Source organism: Sphaeroforma arctica (assembly GCF_001186125.1).
Source record: "Sphaeroforma arctica JP610 unplaced genomic scaffold supercont1.325, whole genome shotgun sequence".
NCBI classification, from domain to species: domain Eukaryota; class Ichthyosporea; order Ichthyophonida; genus Sphaeroforma; species Sphaeroforma arctica.
The window spans coordinates 46,091-65,783 of record NW_014040233.1 but is presented as its reverse complement, the minus strand read 5'-3'; the positions used below and the strand labels follow the sequence as shown (position 1 = coordinate 65,783).

Sequence of the window (19,693 nt, the reverse complement as noted above, 5' to 3'; positions counted from 1 at the left end):
AGTAGTCATCAGTGCAACAGCCTACTACCACATCCATGATACCACAGTAGTCAATAGTGCAACAGCCTACTGCCACATCCATGATACCACAGTAGTCATCAGTGGAACAGCCTACTACCACATCCATGATACCACAGTAGTCATCAGTGCAACAGTCTACTACCACATCCGCGATACCACGGTAGTCATCAGTGCAGCAGCCTACTACCCCATCCACGATACCACGGTAGTCATCAGTGCAACAGCCTACTACCACATCCATGATACCACAGAAGTCATCAGTGCAACAGCCTACTACCACATCCATGATACCACAGTAGTCATCAGTGCAACAGCCTACTACCACAACCGTGATACCACAGTAGTCAATAGTGCAACAGTTTACTACCACATCCATGATACCACAGTAGTCAACAGAGCAACAGCCTTTTACCACATACATGATACCACAGTAGTCATCAGTGCAACTGCCTGCGAGCACTTGTTGTGCACATGGCCTCGGATGATGACATCCTTCCAAGTGAAAAGCCCAATAAACCCTAAAACCCTAATAAAGGTGACAGGTTGAAGCTCTAATACAGGCTGGTCACGAACCACCAATCTGACGTTAAACTTTGAGGATTCTATAGACACCACCTGATTGCCTTAAGTGCACTTTTCAGCCGCTATTGTCCTGATTAGGGTTTAAGGGGTTTAGGGTCTAGGGGGGTTTCTATACATTTTTACATAGCCTGCTAATGTAATTATTTTACGAGGTTACGATTTTTAGGGGGTTTCAAGGCGTCGACATAAGGACATAAGGCCCACACACACGCTACACAATATACATCCACACCCAATGACTAACAAATAACAAACAAATAAAAACTCTGGTCAGAACAAGACACGTCCCTTCGCCGTGACACTCACCTGAGAGCACCGGAACAGCACAACACGACGTGATCATGTTACCAACCAGAAACAACGCCAGCACCTGATCCGCAATCTCCAGACACGCCAACACAATCAACGGGATGTTAAGCACCAGCACCAGGATACGCGCGTACTTGATGTCCTTTCCATTCAGGAACGTCGACACAACCACCGACGTCAGTCCGTTCTGAAAGCTATCCACAGCCGACTCGCTCATAATAGCTGCGGCGATGAGGGTTACCAAGCCGGCCCAGTTGTTAAGGGTAGTGCTGGTGCCTCCGGTGAAGAGGGTGAACCAGTAGAGATTGGGATTGGTTTCCATGGTGATGTAGCCGGCCCTGTGTATAAAGTCAGATTAAAGATGAGGTATATGGGTAAAGCAGGTGGACTATCGGCATAGTTTGCATCAATACACCACATGCGTCCTCGTACAGTGATGTATTAAATACTGCATATTAACCATCAGCATAGCTTTCTTGGAAGATGACTATATATATATATATATATATACAAATATATATATATATATATATATATACATAACATATACACATAAACATACCTACATACCTACATATATATATAATGCACAATAACATACTTATATACAATACATATATGCAGACACATTCATATATACAATATATATATATAATTATATAATACTATATATTTAAAATATCATAATAATCTATAGGCATTTACATCATACTATTGAAAAATAAAATAATATACATACTTTATAATAATTATTATATATATCATAACATATAGATTGATTCATATATATATATATATATGCATACACACTTAGTCACACACAGACACACATAAACACACATATATAATATATACATATATACATATAATATATATATATATTCTCGACTAAACTTACCATGCCGCCAGCCAGCCTCCAAATCCAAACAAGAAAGTCACGCAGCCGACAGCCACAGAGGCTACACTAGCGCCAAACATGAGCGAAGCTTTGTTCTCCGACGCCCACACACGCTGCCACATAGCCTCGTTAAACACCGTCGCTGCCATCATTGACACAGGCATGGCCAGAATAGACGAGTACCCGTAGTAGGTGGTGCCGATCTGATCACTGGTCAGGGGTGTGGGCAAGTCCTCCCGGAAGTCTACAGCCAGGTACACAACCAGCACAACCATCAGCACCATACTGGCAATTGCCTGGATACGATCCGTGACAATAGACACGTGCAAGCCTCCTAGGGTGGTGTAGAACACTGTAAGCACTCCGATAGTGATGATCACGGGTAGGTTGGTTGACCCTACGTAGTCTTTGAACAAGGAGCCGGTGGTGGTGTATTCGGCCAGTAGGGCAAGTCCCATGTTGAACATGCCTATGAGGATGACCATCGTCTTGGCTACATAGCCAAAGCGCCAGCCGATAAAGTGGTGGAAACTCATGGCGTGGGGTAGCCGACTAACCACGCCGTTGCCAAACACGGCTAAGAAGAAGATAGGGAAGCCAGCAGAGATAGCGTACATGGTGCAGCCAATCAGACCCGAATACGAGGCGTAGTTGGCTGGCCCCGTAACCACCCACGACCCCACGGCCCCTGCGTAGAAGCTGAAGGCAATGCGCCATTTTCCAACCGACCCACGGGCTGTGATGAAGTTCTCGGTGTCCAGAGTTTCTTTGCGCTGCTGCATGACGGAGATGACCACCGCATAGACCGCAAACAGGATCAGGCACGGGAAGACCGTGCCATAGGCCAAGGCAATCCAGTCAGTCATGTCGGAGGTGGGGTTGGAGGTAGTATGAGCGCAGGAAACAGTACAGTACGGCGCGAGAGATGGCACAATTTCAAACTAGTATGTGTGTGTGGGGGGGGAACGCGTTCATCCTGCGTACTATACTGTGGGTGGAGCTGTTCAATTTACAAGGCTAAGGTGGAGCCTAAAATGTATACCATTTCTGATTTCACAATATTTGCTTTGTTTTAACACAGAAAAATAAGATAAACTAATAATAACGATGGAATCAGGCGTCGGACTGTGGAATAAACGTTAAAATCAGTTGTGTATTTAATCAGATGAGCCAACCAACCCATAGCCTTCTGAAAATTAGACACAGAAGGCTAGGAGCAATTGCAACCCAATTGGCAATTGAGAATATATTTTTTAGTTTGAGGATGTTTGCGAGCGTTGATTGATTGAGATTTATTGCAAAGCACGAGGGTGGGTATTTTATATTTTTTTTTATAGGTTTTGTTACTGAACAATAATTCATAGAACTCCCAATTCCCAAATATTTAGTGAAATAATTTTTATTGTTATAGATTTTTTATTTAAATGGCTACGGCGGTATTATATGGCCTATGGAACAGGCGGCTATGCATGTCTTCAGTCTTATAGTTATACATAGCCTTTTTTTTTTAATGACATATATTTTTATTTGACTAATTTTAACTTCTATATTTATTTTTATTTGTACATTGTTCAGACTTCAGCGTTCACTAAATAAATACAAACTGAAATATGTGTGGACTGTGGAGAGAGGAGTTGCGTCAGTTCAGAATTTGTTTTGTTTAATTTTATTAAAATATGTAGACGCTCTCATCAGATTTTAGGAAGTTCAGTCGCAGGCCTCAGCAAGTGTTCAATGTAGAAAGCTATGCAAAAGTGTGCAATGCTCCGCGGCTTCTCAATTTCTAACAAGTGGCAATTAGCAGGTCGGTCACCACAAACCAGGATTCACGCTAGGAAGACACAGCACAATTGATGTCTAGTTTATAAAATTTACAATACGAACACTTCCTCTTGTACCTATATTGTGAACGTGCACTTTGAGCCGGTGGGGCCATTACTATCAGTACTCGAGCCTCAGCAATGTCAGCGGAGGGGTTTTTTTTCCTGGAACTGGATGTATATAGACTGCAGTACTTTTAATACAACATGGTTGCGTTAAACGTGCATGGATCAATACACACTACAGTACTATTAATACAATTTTGGATGTCGCACGTTGCTATGGTTGCGTTAAACGTGAATGGATCACTCGTTGCACATTTTAATATGTGCGAAGCATATGATATCCACTCCACATTGGCAAAACGTAAACAGCATGTATACTTTGACACGTACACGCCTCGATGGCACCACTGGCGGATTCTACTAGCAAGACAAACCATATCACTCATTCAGTTGCCCAAGAATTGTGCTCTATGCAGTCAAGTTGATCCTTGTTTTATTGTTTGTTCTACAAACGGCTTTTGATCGACAGGAGCTTGAAATGCAAGTTACAAAATCAAGATGGAGAAGGTGACTAAACAATATGAAATAGATACTAGCAATCTGCAACCTAAGTAATAGACTGACCTAGTGACAGTTGAAGACATTGGGCAACGTTACCTATTGCATCTCAGTTACCGAGACACTCACATTCCACAGATACGAAGTTCAGATGATGTGGTAGGATAGTTGACGACTCAATATTATTAAAACTAAACTAAAACTAGAATGTGTCGCATGAATTAGCCTCGATACACCTCAGGCACTGTTGTGAAATAAAGAACACGCATCACAGTGCAGGTCGATGTCTAGATACCTGTATGTGTCCACAGATTCACGCACGTGTGTGTGACAACAAATAGCTACATTATATGGACTCCAAACATGCACAATAAAAGACAGAGTAGAGAATAGGTAATATATAAATATCCAACATACAGCAAGCACTGGTACTGATGTGTGCACTACGTTCCCTGAAAAAGAACACATAAACATAACCGAAAGTAACTTCATATAGCCACTTTGTTGCCACATACAGCTACTACCACATAACAAGACACAAAGAGTATTAGACATACCTCAGGCCTCCAGACACAAGAGTACATGCACACCTACAGCAGAACACCCAGACGACAGATTATATACAAACATCCAACAATGTACATACAGTATCACCACGTGCACACGAATGCATGCGTCCGTCTCTACGCAGGACTACGCCATCAATAGCAGATACGATCACTATACACATGCAAATAACACAAGAATATGTGCAATTATCACAGTGCGAAATACACTTATTACGTATATATATATATACATTAATACCGATATATACCTAGTTGGCTGGCAAATATATATTGGCCTGAGTGATCAGAAACTTGAGCTTGTCGCGCCCATCATACAACTATGCACAGCCCTCCATCAGACTCATATGCACAACACACATCACTCAGAAAAACAAGGCACCATCTAGTCCCCACTGAAGAGTGTCAGGTACACAGAGACAACACACGCACATATGGACTTACATGCACGAACACAGCCACAGAGACATTCACGCATATAGATGGGATAACAAACACAGCACTACCCACACTCATACATACACAGCACCTATCCACGATACATCTCAGACACAGGCAGAGATAGTGATAAGCACGCACCATCTGGTATATATATATATACATACATATGTATATATATTTGTGACTTTCCTTCGCAACAATTATGTTGATTCAGGTTCAACGGGTATGATCTCAGCATAGAATTGGTTGACCAATTCGAGCACCCCGAGCCAGTGTTAAAACAATAAATAACCTTTATGAGCCTAAGTAAGGTAAAGGCAAGCACGTGTACTATCACCTGCACATGCCCACCATTGCGAGAGAGACACACAGAATGCCAAACCACAGCAACACAGTAGACACACCCGCAGCGAGCACGCTTCTAACCTCATGGCATCACCATACGCACATCGACGACAACTGCATAGGCAACTGAGCAGCACACGGCAGAGGCACGCCCTTTTGCTGCCAACCTCGTTGGTTGGCCACCTCACACCCGTCGCTATCATCCACACAGACAGACAGCACATAGTCGCCTCTCTCTGATGAAAGACACACCTGCGGCCGTGTCCTCTCCACCGACACGTGTTACAGACAAAACCACACACACAGCATGGGTCACTACTCGACTGCGCTGCCGGTAGGCTCGGCTTTAGACAGGTTAGTCACAGACACGGCTGATACTTGGTTGGTGGTTTCCTGGTCTTTGGGCACCTTCACCTTCTCTGCCTTGTCCGGTGACGCCCGCCTTGTTTGGTGGTATGCCGTCGGAAAGGCTCTCTACTTCAACGTCACACCGCACCACTTCAGGCAACTTCCAACCACACAGGGTAGCACACGCACGCAGAGCACATCCTGATAAGGAAAGAGATGGGCACACAGAGTAAGCAATCTCCTGATAAGGAAAGAGATGGGCACACAGAGTACGCAATATCCTGAAAAGGAAAGAGATAGGCACACAGAGTACGCAATATCCTGAAAAGGAAAGAGATAGGCACACAGAGTACGCAATATCCTGAAAAGGAAAGAGATAGGCACACAGAGTACGCAATATCCTGAAAAGGAAAGAGATAAGCACACACACACAGAGCGAGTAATATGCTACTACTGGGCTCTAATTTGTTTCGGGCCATGTACTCTAGACGAGATGGCTAGAACTAAGCTAAAAAAAATAGAAGAACACTACATATATATATATACATACACATAAAAGGCAAGAATATAGTACATAAAAGACAAGACTAGTACATAAAAAGATAAGACAATAATATATAAAAGCAAGACTATGATACATAAAGTAAGTAATGAAACGTAGTAGCCAAGTACGGCGCTACATACCCAAGACAAGTCCTCCTACGGATGTGCCCACTGCCATCGCAAAGTAGTCCCAAGCGTACATGTTGCCGTACCAAGCATACACAAACCCATCCCAGAAGGAGCCAGGGGTGTTAGCTACACCATAGATGGTTACAGACGCACCGGCAAACAGCATCGCAAACACCACCCCAAACTCGGTGATGTACCGCTCCACACGGTCATAGCGGACCAGACCTGCCAGTGAATGCACGTGTCACATGTCAATACATGGATGTATGCTATGTCGTCAATGATAATAACATGTCGTAAATGACAAGTATTGTCAGTAAAAGACGCGAACCATGTCCGCAAAAGATGCATCAGTTTGTGAATGATCGAACAGAAACTCACAATCCTATCTACACCACATCGGGATACAACTCAACTCAACCCAACGCAGCACAGACATACCCGATACAATAGGAATGGCGCAGCAGGACGTGATCATGTTGCCCACCAAGAACAGCGCCAGCACCTGATCCGCAATCTCCAGACAAGCCAACGCAATCAACGGGATGTTAATCAGCAGCACCAGGATACGCGCGTACTTGATGTCCTTTCCGTTCAGGAACGTCGACACAACCACAGACGTCAGTCCGTTCTGATAGCTATCCACAGCCGACTCGCTCATAATGGCTGCGGCGATGAGGGTTAACAGACCCGCGGCGTTGTTCAGAGTGGTGTCCACGCCTCCGGTAAAGAGGGAGAACCAGTAAAGATTGGGATTGGTTTCCATGGTGATGTAGCCGGCCCTATAGTATAAGACGGACGACAGGGCAGTAGAAGTGTAGGATAAATAAGGTGCAACTGGATAGTGCAACTACAAGTAGCTGAGCAGGAAGTAAACGAACGATATATCACATATACAAGCATGAAATCTGAAGACCAAGTAGGTATTACAAAAGCCGGTCAGGTGACCCCTGCCTGCAGTACCTAACATACAGCAAGTCAACACGACACTCACTGAGAGAGAAAACTCTCGAGTGACTGAAAAGGACCGATTTGCACCCGTCAACCAATCCGAATACTCGAAGGACAAACACAGGCACCCTCAGAGCACGAGCACTAAAAGTCCAATGCCTATGCAGATAAAAACTGTGATAGAAGACTTACTAGGGTTCTAGGGTTTTAGGCTAAACCCACGCACATGCGCAAACAGGCAGCGCCAAGCAGTTGGAGAACACCTGAACGCCCACCGAACAAAGGATACTCATGTAACTAAAGTCTGAAGAAACACGTGCCACTCCCAACGACTAACATTAACTTATGACCATACTAGTCATATTTACGTACACCGTGGACGCCACTTGTCACGCTCAGAGTAGATGCATGTCATAGGGAATACTAACTCTGCCAAACGCTTACCGATAAGAACACTCGGAGGCAACATCGCAATGAAACTACACTCAACAGCAGAGGGCGTCCTCATTAAATCTCCCGACAAAGTAGTACAACACAAAACATGCGATTGGCACCTAAATACAACTACAGCCAGCCGCCGAGCACACGCGGAAACCAAGTTGTGACATATTCCCCACAATAAAACCCACATAGAAACATATACGACACAAACGTCGATAGAAACATACCAATTAGCCAGCCAACCGCCGAAGCCAAACAAGAACGTCACACAGCCCACCCCAACGGAGGCCACCCCTGCACCGAAATAAAGAGACTTTTTGGACTCTGACGCCCACACACGCTGCCACATGGCCTCGTTAAACACCGTCGCACACATCATCGACACAGGCATGGCCAGGATGGACGAGTACCCGTAGTAGGTGGTGCCTATCTGATCACTGGTCAGGGGAGTGGGTAGGTCCGCTCGGAAGTCTATAGCCAGGTATACTATCAGCGTAACTATCAGCACCAGACTGGCTATGGCCTGCACTCGGTCGGTGATGATGGACACATGCAGACCTCCCAGTGCGGTGTAGAACATCGTCAACACTCCAATGGTGATGATCACAGGCAGGTTAGTTGACCCCACATAGTCCTTGAAGAGAGAGCCGGTGGTAGCGTATTCGGCCAGTAGGGCCAGACCCATATTGAACATGCCGATCAAGATGACCATTGACTTTGCCACGTAGCCAAAGCGCCAGCCGACATAGTGGTGGAAACTCATGGCATGCGGCAACACCTTGACGACACTGTTGCCAAACACGGCAATGAAGAAGATAGGGAAACCAGCAGAGATAGCGTACATGGTACAGCCAATCAGACCCGAATACGAGGCGTAGTTGGCTGGCCCCGTAACCACCCACGACCCCACGGCACCTGCGTAGAAGCTGAAGGCAATGCGCCATTTGCCAACCGACCCACGGGCTGTGATGAAGTTCTCGGTGTCCAGAGTTTCTTTGCGCTGCTGCATGACGGAGATGACCACCGCATAGACCGCAAACAGGATCAGGCACGGGAAGACCGTGCCATAGGCCAAGGCAATCCAGTCAGTCATGTTTGAGAAGGAGTGGAGTTTGAGTGAAGTTAACAACGGTTGGGGCTAGATATTGTTTGGGATGTGTACCAAAAAAAGTAGAACAATATCGTATAGTTCGTTGTTGAAGGAGTCTAGTTGTTACTTGTTACTAAAATCAACAGACTGCTGGGGTGATCGATAGTGAACTGAATGTGTTGGAAGAGATGCGGATGGCTTGGTTATATGAGATCATACTACATATCATTTTCAGAGGGTCATTAATCTATTTTATATATTTTGTTGAAAAAAACATAGCCTCCGAAATTGAACAAAATAAAACCATTTGATAATTGTATTAAAAAAAATCAAGGGTTTTAGGGTTTACTGAACGGATGATGTGCCCGACAAAGGACAAAATCCAACAACGAATAAAAAATCAACGCATCCTAAAATGGAACATAGCCATCGGTTTGTTTTGTTTTAAAATAAAAAAATTATATATAACAAAAATACATGGCCCTCTGAAGAGGGTCTAGATTTGAGTCTGCGCTAGATATATTTAGGTCGTCGGAAGAAACCTGATTTCTGCTCGAGACCCAAATCCAGAGGGCCCCCACACCGACACAAGGCCACAACGTGAGCTCTCGCTTAGGCGCCGCGGTCAGACCAGTAATGGCCAGTTGAGCAGTGACCACTCTCAGACTCTCAGTCACTGAAGAGTGATGGCCACAGGTCACTCTCTCAGACTCTCGCTCACCAGTAACTTTGCTTGGTGGGGCTCAGACATCTGTCATGTTATCGACTCATGGAACACTAAAACTTCGTTTTTCATATCGCATCATCACATAGTGAGAAAACTTAGTTTGATTGTTTGTGGTATACTACAAAAACCAGAGGAGAAGCTTCAGCCCTATTTAAAAAAAAATGGTGGACGGCACCATCTGCCTGTCCAAAATTACAGAACAGGGCCGCATCTGTCTTCTGTATTTAGTTCTGAACACCACAATGGGAAACCTGGGTGAAAGTGGCAGAAGGCTAAATATAGCACTTGTCAGAATTCAAATATATACATATTCTAGTTACTCAGTTTAGGGCATAACACATGCACATCTTATCACAGCTAGCTCGAGAAGATGCAGTCCGTAGCCCTATCGACCACCGGACGCCATGCCGTGCGTGCCAAGGCAATCGCACCCGCCTTTGGTATGTGTACTGTTCTTTCAGTATGTTGTGGCTAGTGCATGCACATCAACGGCATAGCGTACAAACGCGGTGATACCCCCTTGTGTATGCATTTATGGTTGGACAAGGGAAGGCTACTGAATGTATTGTGTAGCCCATTTATCCCTCCAGAATGTTCGGCTGGCTCTCCAGTGTGCCTGTAGCTGTTGCGATCTCATGGTTTTTGTGTCTGCGTGTCATGTGTGTGTGTGTGCTGGTGTGGTTCTGGAGCTTCTACTATTTACCTAAGCCATTCGGTTAATACTTGCATAACATAGTTGCAGCATGGTGTATGTAACCATATATGACATACATAGGGCCATAGAGGCCATCCTACGCGCATACAAGTCTTCTAACTATTCTCTCATTGTAGTGCGAGTTTAAAATGTGTACACCTGAAACGCGTTACCACTATAGAACTAAACTATGAAATCAGAATATAACCAAGCGGGTTGCAAATAATCTTGGGTTCGGTATTTTCAATTAGATATCTTGTGCACGCGAGTCTATCCTTGCTACTGGTATGTAGCGTCGCATACACACAACAGGCGTTTCCAAACCAATTCTCAATTTTGCGAACGTTCCCGCAGAGATACAACGCCTTGTGAAGTCTATCGGAAAGTTATACTTGCGATGGCGGGGAGCGGGTTAGGCATACTGTACGATAGTTAGTACATATTACTTTACACAAAGGGTTTCAAGGTTAAGGGTTTACGAACACTGGGACATGCATGGAGACTCATGCCTTCTAACATCACACAGCTGCTGTGCGAGGGTACGCTATCCAGTCCGATCAGTATGACCAGACAATCAACAACCTGAAGATTGGCAACCACACCAAGCTACTGGTTCAGGGTTTCACCGGCAAAATGGTAGGTGGGCAAGGGACTTGGTTCTGAATTACCTGTGGTATTAGGTTGTGTGGGCGTGTTTGTTACTTCATGCATGCGTACATGCAGCCATTCATAAATGTACACGCTTGTGTATGTTGTTTGTTCTGATATCTGGGATGTCACAACTTGTAGAGCCTGCGATGCGATGGATTTATACGTATATACTTATGTCATTCTTATATAAGTGTTTTCGTATGTATGGAGTTGGCAGGGTGCGTATATCTATAATTATGCATACACGAACACGTATACAAATACAACCATTTTTATATATATGACAATTATGTAAAAGTATATATACATATATATATATGTGTACTCACAATGGACGTTTCGATACTTCTAGTTCGATTTGCCGAGTGGAATATACATACATGTATAACATAGTCTCTTATATATATCCATATATATATATATAGATCTGTATTCATGTATATATATACATATGCATGTATTCGCATGCTTATATTTATATATATATATTTGTAGGTAGCAATCGCTGGACGTGTGTGCATTCTATTGCAACTTCTTTGCAATGCTGTATGTTTACCGCTTCTTCTGCAACAGCCACAGCTGGTTACTTTATTAGTCGTCATCTGAAAGACTTCTGGTACAAACTCAATTGCTAGTTGTAACCTTTTGGATTATGTAGGGTTGCCCCCACATATCTTGTTCATAGTACTCGCACTTGCATTGCAACCTATTATCTTAGGTTGCTAAGTACCCTCGGATTCACACACTACATCGCTCCTGCTAAACCCTAAACCCTATCCCTCCCCACATGAACTCACATGGCTCTGATACACCACTCTCTCACTTCCGCTCACACATGACCTGTTGTCTGTCTGTGTGTGCTCAGGGCACCTTCCACTCCGAGCAAGCCATTGCCTACGGCACCAACGTAGTAGGAGGCACCAACCCTAAGAAGGCTGGCTCCACTCACCTGGGTCAACCCGTGTTTGCATCTGTGGCCGAGGTATGTATGCCTTCAGAGACACAGACTGCATGTGTACGGTTGCAGAAACCCTAACAACCCTGGACCAGGCACGTTCGGAAACCCTAAAAACCCTGGAACATGCACTCGCATTTAAGGGCCGTGTGTAGGGAGTGAGGGAAAGCCTGTTTACTATTGTTTGTTGTTGGAACTAGTGGTAGATACATGTATGGTTGAGATATGCAACTCTGATGAGTGGGTGAGAAAGTGATGTCATGCGTAGTGTATTGGCGAGTTGTATATGTATATATTATAAATATGCTAGTATATATCTATACATATTACAATTTAGTTATTGTGTACGTATATATATACATATACACTAATTAGTTATGAGTGTATATTTTATTATATAGTAGTATATATACCAATATATACTGATAGTTCATATCTTTACTTGTACACTATTTAGTAATCATATCAGTATATACATATATACTTGATAGTTATAGAAGTATATTATTTATATATCTATAAACAAATATATGTATATGTATATATTAATTTATACACACTAATTACTTCTACGAGTATTTATCATTTATATACACTAATTCGTTATATGAGTATATATTATACGTATACTAATACATACTTTTACGTGGTGTATTTAGTTATGATAGTATAAATTATACACGTACTACCTGTTTATTATATACCGATACACTAACGAGCTATATGATTATATTGTATTTATATTACTACATATCTACCAGTTAGTTATATGGGTCTATATTCTACATACATTATATATTTGCTCATCCTATATCGGTGTATAGTATGTAGTAGTAGTATATACCTATTCCGCAGCTGTCGATGTTTCGTCTTATCACATTTGCACACGCAACACGTCTGGGCAGAACGCACTGCCTTTCTCTGTGCTGTCGCTGAGCGTGAACGATGGTTGCCATGACAACGTATATCCGACTCGTGTGTGTTGTATTGGTATCCCCCTTGAGCGTGAGTGTTGTACTGTTTATTCTCCAGTTCATCTCTTTGCATTGCGTGTGTGTGTATATATTTGGTTGTTTAGGGTTTAAGGTTTTAGATATATACATATTTATATATATGTATGTAATGGTGTATGTATGTATGACTCTTTATGTTTGAATGTGCATTGCATATATCAATACACCTGTAAGGTATGATAATAAAGTACTTGGGATTGAATAGTGTCATTGGCTGCACATGTATACGAACCGATTGTTTCCCAAATGAGGACCGATCGGACCTGAAGTAGATGCGCTCTATTTCGGTTCTGGTTCGGTGTGGATGTCGATGTATATTATGTATTGATATATGTATATTTATATGCTTTTAATACTCACTATACACTTTACATACCCTAAAACCTTGTAAAACCGAACGACCATACCCATGTTGTTTATTTTTACCCACCTGTTCACTGCTGTGCCCTTAGGGTATTAAAGCGACTGGTGCCAATGCGTCGGTCATCTACGTGCCCCCTCCAGCGGCTGCCGCGGCCATTCTCGAGGCTGTGGAGGCTGAGGTTGGACTAGTGGTCTGCATCACTGAAGGTAAGGTTGGTTCTATCTATGCGATGGATGTTATCACTGATCACTAACAGTACGTTTGGTTCTGTTTATGCGATGGATGTTGTCACTAACAGGACGTTTGGTATGAGATTGGTATTGCCACTTGCAATACGTTCCGTTTTTATATGTGATTGATGCTATTACTTTAAATATACTTGGTTCTTGTTTCTCACAATCTGTGTGTTTCTATTGATGAGGTTGGCGATATTGCTATCAGTCTGTTAGTTATATCTTAATTGGGTATTGGTGTCCACATTATTAGAGCCTATCCCTGCTCCAACGAGTGTGTTTTTCTCATTTGCCACAGACTCACGCCAGTCCCTGTAAGATCTTGTTCATTCATAAGCAAACCACATGCTCACCTCTGTTAACCGTATCTCACTCTCTGCCACACAACTGTACTACCTACACATGTACTATAACACACACACACATATGTACCTCAGCAAAGCGTGTTATCATCACATGCTCAACCGTCTCTCTCTCTCTCTACCCCACAGGTCTTCCTCAGCAGGATATGGTGCGTGTTAAGCAGGCGCTACTGACACAGAACAAGACCCGTCTGGTAGGCCCCAACTGCCCCGGAGTCATCATGCCTGGCCAGTGCAAGATCGGCATTATGCCAGGCCACATCCACCAGGCCGGAAAGATCGGTAGGCGGCGGAGTGTTGTGTAGTTGTTGTCGTGGGTGTATGTGCGTACGTATGTATGGATGTATACATATATATATATATATATATATATTTGATTATATATATATATATATTGGTCGTATTTGTCACCAGACATGATGTATTGTGTGGAGAAAGATGTGCCACGTGCTCGACTTATATGCATATGTATAGATTTATGTTTATGAATGTGTATAGATTTATGTTTATGCATATGTACAGATTTATGTTTATGAATGTGTATAGATTTATGTTTATGCATATGTACAGACTTATGTTTTTGCATACGTGTAGGTCTATGTATAGATTTATGTTTGTGCATATGTGTAGGTTTTTTTTATGTATATGTATTTTAAAACCCTACCAGCGTGTACGGACACCTACTGTATCCGACCTGAAGCACACCCATAGGGTATTACAGGGTTCTACCTATCAAATACCTACCACTCCTCTCACACATCTCCATACCTACCACTCCCAGGTGTCGTGTCCAGATCCGGTACGCTCACGTACGAGGCAGTGGCCCAGACCACAGCCACCAACCTAGGCCAGACCCTGTGTGTAGGTATCGGCGGCGACCCTTTCAACGGCACCAACTTCATCGACTGTCTCAAGGTGTTCCTGGAAGATGACCAGACCGAGGGTGTGATCATGATCGGTGAGATTGGTGGGTCGGCTGAGGAGGAGGCGTCTGAGTACATCAAGGAGTTCAACCTGTCACGCAAGAACCCTAAGCCTATTGTCTCGTTTATCGCCGGCCGCACGGCCCCTCCCGGACGACGAATGGGTATGTGGTGGTTGTTGGATGGGGAGTGAGTGTGTGTGCGTAGGTGTGTTGTGGATGGTTTGGGTGTGTCTGTATACGGTGTGGTCCGTTGAAGCGGGCTGAGTATGCATATGTGTGTTGCAATGTATCGTGTCAGGGAAGGTATTCTTGCTCAAGCGTGTACGTGTGTATATTGTATATGATCCAGATTCGTCTGTATGTGACATGTTCCGTTGAACTGTACTACATACACTAGGTATATGTGTACAGTGGATGAGGCTACATGTCGAAGTGCTTCATGCATGTGCACATCTATCTGCTATATAGCACGACACTATGTATGGCATACACCCTGCATCTTAGAAGCCACATCTCTCAGTTGTTGTGCATTAGAACATATGTACATACACGGGGCATATGTGTACAGTGGATGAGGCTCCAAGTCGAAGTGCTTCATGCATGTGCACATCTATCTGCTATATAGTACGACACTATGTATGGCATACACCCTGCATCTTAGCAGCCACATCTCTCAGTTGTTGTGCATTAGAACATATGAAGTTCGTATCACTCTGACCATATCGCATGTAACAGTTTAAGATGTCTCAGTATCACACTGGTACCAAATGCCACTATATGCATAGATATATATATGTATTATATTATGCTCATCATATATCTTCCATCTCATTCTATCCCACCGAACACTATCGTCCGTACACCTCCACCGCCTCCAACCCAATCGCCACTCATCCCATGTTTCTATTATGTTGTTCCTATCACATACCTTGTGCACACACAGGACATGCTGGTGCCATTGTGTCGGGTGGTAAGGGTGGTGCTGATGACAAGATCAAGGCTCTGCGAGACGCAGGTGTGGTGGTAGTGGACTCGCCGGCCAAGATGGGCGTCACTCTACTGGAGCAGATGAAGAACCTTGGACTGGCTTAAGCAACACGCACAGGCCACAGAAGTAGTTTAGTAGCGTAGTCAATCGCATTAAAGCAATACCGTCACTCCGTTATCTTATGCGGGTTAAAGTTGGATGATAGTTGTCAGGTTGCGTTTCATTTACGTTACAAAGCACCACAGATGTGTACAGAGATATATATATATATATAATACAAATATAGATTTGTATTCTATATATTATATACATATTAATAGATATCAATAATAGGGTACAATGTATCAGGTACTACAGTGTCAGACATAGTGGACAAGTACTTATATATATATATATATATATATACGAGAAAGAAGTGATTCTAACTGAGGTTCCTTGTTTTTATCCCTAGTTGTCCTTTCTTTATTATGTATTCTATATGTATGTATATATATAATATATGTATATATATATATATATATATACATATATATATATATATACGAGAAGGAAGTGATTCTAACTGAGGTTCATTGTTATTATCCCAGTTGCCTTTCTTTATATGTATTCTGAGTTTTGTTTCTTGTATGTATTCTAAGTGTCATTTATGGCGTACATCCTGAGTGACAGTACATTTCCATGCATAAATAGTTATCTAACTAATCTAAATGCCTTTCCTCTATATTAATCTAACTGACATTTTTCACATGCATTCGAAGTGCCATTCCTTATATGTATTCTAACTTTCAACCCTTGTGTGTATTCTAAGTGACACGGCTTGCATGTGACCTATTTTAAGTAGCATTCCCTATATGTATTCTAACTTTCAACCCTTGTGTGCATTCCAAGTGACATGGCTTGCATGTAACCTATTCTAAGTAGCATTCCTTATATGTATTCTAACTTTCAACCCTTGTGTGTATTCTAAGTGACATGACTGGCATGTAACATATTCTAAGTCGCAAGCCTTTACGTGTCTTCTATCGTACTGAAGTTCTCATTTTAATCTGAAGTGCCATTCCTTATAACTATCCTAAGTGCCATTTATTCATGTAATCCAAGTACCTTTTTTTATACACATTCTACTTAAAATTCCTTTGATATATTTATCCTCTTATTCCTTAGAATTCCTGAATTATAACCTATGCGCCATTCAATACCTGTATTCTAGGTGTGCTCTTTTAAATGGATTTTAAGTGGCATTCTTTATATGTATTCTGAGTGCCATCTCTTACTTGTAATCTAAGCGCCATTCCTTATGTGTATTGTATGTGCCATTCCGTATATTTATCCCAAGTGCCATTTTTCCTATGTAGTCTATATGCCAAAGCGCCAGTCCTTGTAACTATCCCAGTTGTCATTCCTTATTTTATCTTAAGTGCCATTCCTTATTTGTACTCTAATTGACATTCCTGACATGTAAACGAAGTGTTATTCTTTATATGTATTCTATAAATACCATTCCTTATGTGTATTCTAAGTGCCATTCCTTATATGTAATCTAATTTCATGGTAGTGGACAGCACGGGACGTATCTCTCAATTCTAGGAGTTTATTGATATGTAATCTAAGTGACATTCCTATTGTATAATATAATTGCCATTTCTTATTTATATTCTAGCTGACATCTTGTGGTTAACCGATGTGTCATTCCTTTTATTCAACCTCAATTGAAGTGAATTTCTTACATACATTTTAAGTACTATTCGTTGTTTGTGATCTGAGTACCATTCTTCATATGTATTATAACTTTCATATTCTACATATATTTTACATATATTCCATTTATGTATTGCATGTGCCTCTACCAATTTGTATTCGAAGTCTGAGTGCCATTCCGTACATTTATCCTAGCTGACATTCGATATACTTCTCCTGAGAACTGTTCCATATATTATGCATGTATTCTAAGTGCCGTACCTTATATGTCTTTTTTAAGTGCCCTTCTATGTATGTATTCTAAGTAAAATCGATTATATATAATATAGGCATCATTCCTTATTTGTATTCTAGATGACATTCCTTATGTCAAACCTGAGAGCCATTCCTTATATGTATGCTAACTAATATTTGTTATACTCATCCCAAATGCCATTCCTTATATGTATGCCAACTAATATTTGTCATATTCATCCCAAGTGCCATTCCTTATATGTATGCTAACTAATATTTGTTATATTCATCCCAAGTGCCATTCCTTATATGCAATCTAAGTACTATTCCTTACTCGTATTCCAACTTGCATTCCATGTATATATTTTAAGTGCCATTCCTTACATGTGATCCAATATACGTTCTATACATTCATGCTAAATGACACTCCTAATGTGTTTTCTAAGGCCCATTTCTTTAATGTGTTTTACTTATACTCGCTCTGAATGCAATTTTATATATATATAAAAGACCAATTATATTTAAATTTATATATTTAAATTTATTTACTTTATAATACATATTTTTAAAATCGGAGTGATACAATCAGGGTAAGATCTATGGACTCCATCTCGACCCTGGCAACCTACTAGTTGCGCTACAAACGATTGCTATCTATAACAATCTCTGCTTTCAGGGTTCAAGGTTTTAGACTATGCTTTCTACTAACGTAACTGTGCGCCAACTGAACCATCTCTCCAGACACCATTCCTTTGCTGTTCCTTTGCTGTGCTCAAATGAATCCTCGTCGCTCTGTTAGTCTGTACTAACGCAACAGAACGATACATCCAATCGCGCCACACAGACACCGCCACATCTCCGTCACCCTAATAAACCTGGTTTATACCCGTGAAAACCCCTGGGTTGCACCCGCCGAGTTGATACCGCGAGCGATACTCTATACAGCACCCCTGCTTACAAATTATCAAACCTCTCGTCATCAGCCGCCTTCCTCTCCACCAGCGCCACTTTCTTAGCCGCCTCCGCCTCAGAGAACGCCAGCAGCAACGCACCGACTGTAAAGGCCTGGGCACCCACACGTCCCCTCTGAAAGTACTGAGTGTACAGGTGATTGCCCTGGCGGAACGAGACAAAGGCCCCCGCCAAACAGCCGCCCGTCAGAGCCACCCCTGTGAATGGCCACGGCAGCACACGGCAGCACACAGCACAGCGACGGGTGGGTGGGGGTGGATGGGATGGGGTGGTGAGTGTGCGTGGCAGTAGGTATGCGCTTGCATGGTGACTATCATTGTTAGATTGAATGAGACTGGCGGATACGTACCGTGAGACAGCGGTGAGATGTAAGGGGCGTGTGGACACGCGAGGCAAAGCAGAGCGACACTCATCAAAGCAGAATACGTAACGAAGGCTTAGCGCTGGTGCAGAACAAAGGCGGACCAAGCAGCAGAGGGAAAAGGCTACAAGAGAGAGGTTCAAACGATAGCTAACAACCTTGGATCAAACACACCAATGAAATCACCGACAAGTAACACCCCGAATGAAAAATGGCGCGAAGAAATCTCGTGTGGGAAGGTGGAGATAAAATGTTACTGCAAAAGGTTATTTATATATATATACATACATACATACAAAATATATCTATATATATATATATATATATATATATATATACGAGTATTTACCCAAGTGTACATATTCTTCAAAATAAGCCACGAGTAATAAAAACCAAATAGATCATACATGCAGTCACACAAAAACAATAAAATTGTAGATTAAAGTATATATATATTATATATATATA

At 42.3% G+C, this 19,693-nt stretch overlaps 4 protein-coding genes across 4 annotated transcripts in view; 1 reads left to right on the top strand and 3 right to left on the bottom strand.

Annotated features, from left to right (window-relative positions):
- Positions 1–907: 907 nt before the first annotated feature.
- Positions 908–2,910, bottom strand: SARC_05225 (hypothetical protein; the record flags this gene model as incomplete). Its single annotated transcript, XM_014300926.1, has 2 exons — positions 1,811–2,910; positions 908–1,250 (listed from the first exon to the last, which is right to left on the bottom strand). Coding segments are annotated over exons 1-2 (1,209 nt in total), but the record flags the coding sequence as incomplete, so codon positions are not given.
- A 2,424-nt stretch (positions 2,911–5,334) lies between these two features.
- Positions 5,335–9,213, bottom strand: SARC_05224 (hypothetical protein). The gene is made up of 4 exons (XM_014300925.1): positions 8,186–9,213; positions 7,008–7,348; positions 6,579–6,791; positions 5,335–6,095 (listed from the first exon to the last, which is right to left on the bottom strand). The coding sequence occupies exons 1-4, from the start codon at positions 9,049–9,051 to the stop codon at positions 5,902–5,904; spliced, it is 1,614 nt and encodes a 537-aa protein (XP_014156400.1). The 5' UTR covers positions 9,052–9,213; the 3' UTR covers positions 5,335–5,901.
- An 881-nt stretch (positions 9,214–10,094) lies between these two features.
- On the top strand, positions 10,095–16,159 carry SARC_05223 (succinyl-CoA ligase [GDP-forming] subunit alpha, mitochondrial). The gene is made up of 7 exons (XM_014300924.1): positions 10,095–10,215; positions 10,996–11,105; positions 11,986–12,102; positions 13,541–13,658; positions 14,177–14,329; positions 14,829–15,134; positions 15,916–16,159. Exons 1-7 carry the CDS (start codon positions 10,146–10,148, stop codon positions 16,062–16,064), a joined length of 1,023 nt encoding a protein of 340 aa, XP_014156399.1. The 5' UTR covers positions 10,095–10,145; the 3' UTR covers positions 16,065–16,159.
- Positions 16,160–18,403: 2,244 nt separating this feature from the next.
- Positions 18,404–19,693, bottom strand: part of SARC_05222 (hypothetical protein) — a 2,285-nt gene continuing 995 nt past the window's right edge. Inside the window, exon 2 of the mRNA XM_014300923.1 lies at positions 18,404–19,061. Coding sequence (XP_014156398.1) covers positions 18,847–19,061 — 215 coding nt within the window. The 3' untranslated portion in view covers positions 18,404–18,846. The remainder of the gene's footprint in view (positions 19,062–19,693) is intronic.

What these genes read in the sequence shown, in the direction of transcription:
- SARC_05224 (XM_014300925.1), bottom strand. Translation starts at nt 9,051, where the DNA reads ATGACTGACTGGATTGCCTTGGCCTATGGCACGGTCTTCCCGTGCCTG. An exon ending in GGCGGTTGGCTGGCTAATTG is followed by an intron (nt 7,349 to 8,185) that starts GTATGTTTCTAT and finishes CTTATACTATAG; the next exon opens with GGCCGGCTACATCACCATGG. An exon ending in CGTAGGAGGACTTGTCTTGG is followed by an intron (nt 6,096 to 6,578) that starts GTATGTAGCGCC and finishes TTTCCTTATCAG; the next exon opens with GATGTGCTCTGCGTGCGTGT.
- SARC_05223 (XM_014300924.1), top strand. Translation starts at nt 10,146, where the DNA reads ATGCAGTCCGTAGCCCTATCGACCACCGGACGCCATGCCGTGCGTGCC. An exon ending in AGTGGTCTGCATCACTGAAG is followed by an intron (nt 13,659 to 14,176) that starts GTAAGGTTGGTT and finishes TCTACCCCACAG; the next exon opens with GTCTTCCTCAGCAGGATATG. An exon ending in CCACCAGGCCGGAAAGATCG is followed by an intron (nt 14,330 to 14,828) that starts GTAGGCGGCGGA and finishes TACCACTCCCAG; the next exon opens with GTGTCGTGTCCAGATCCGGT.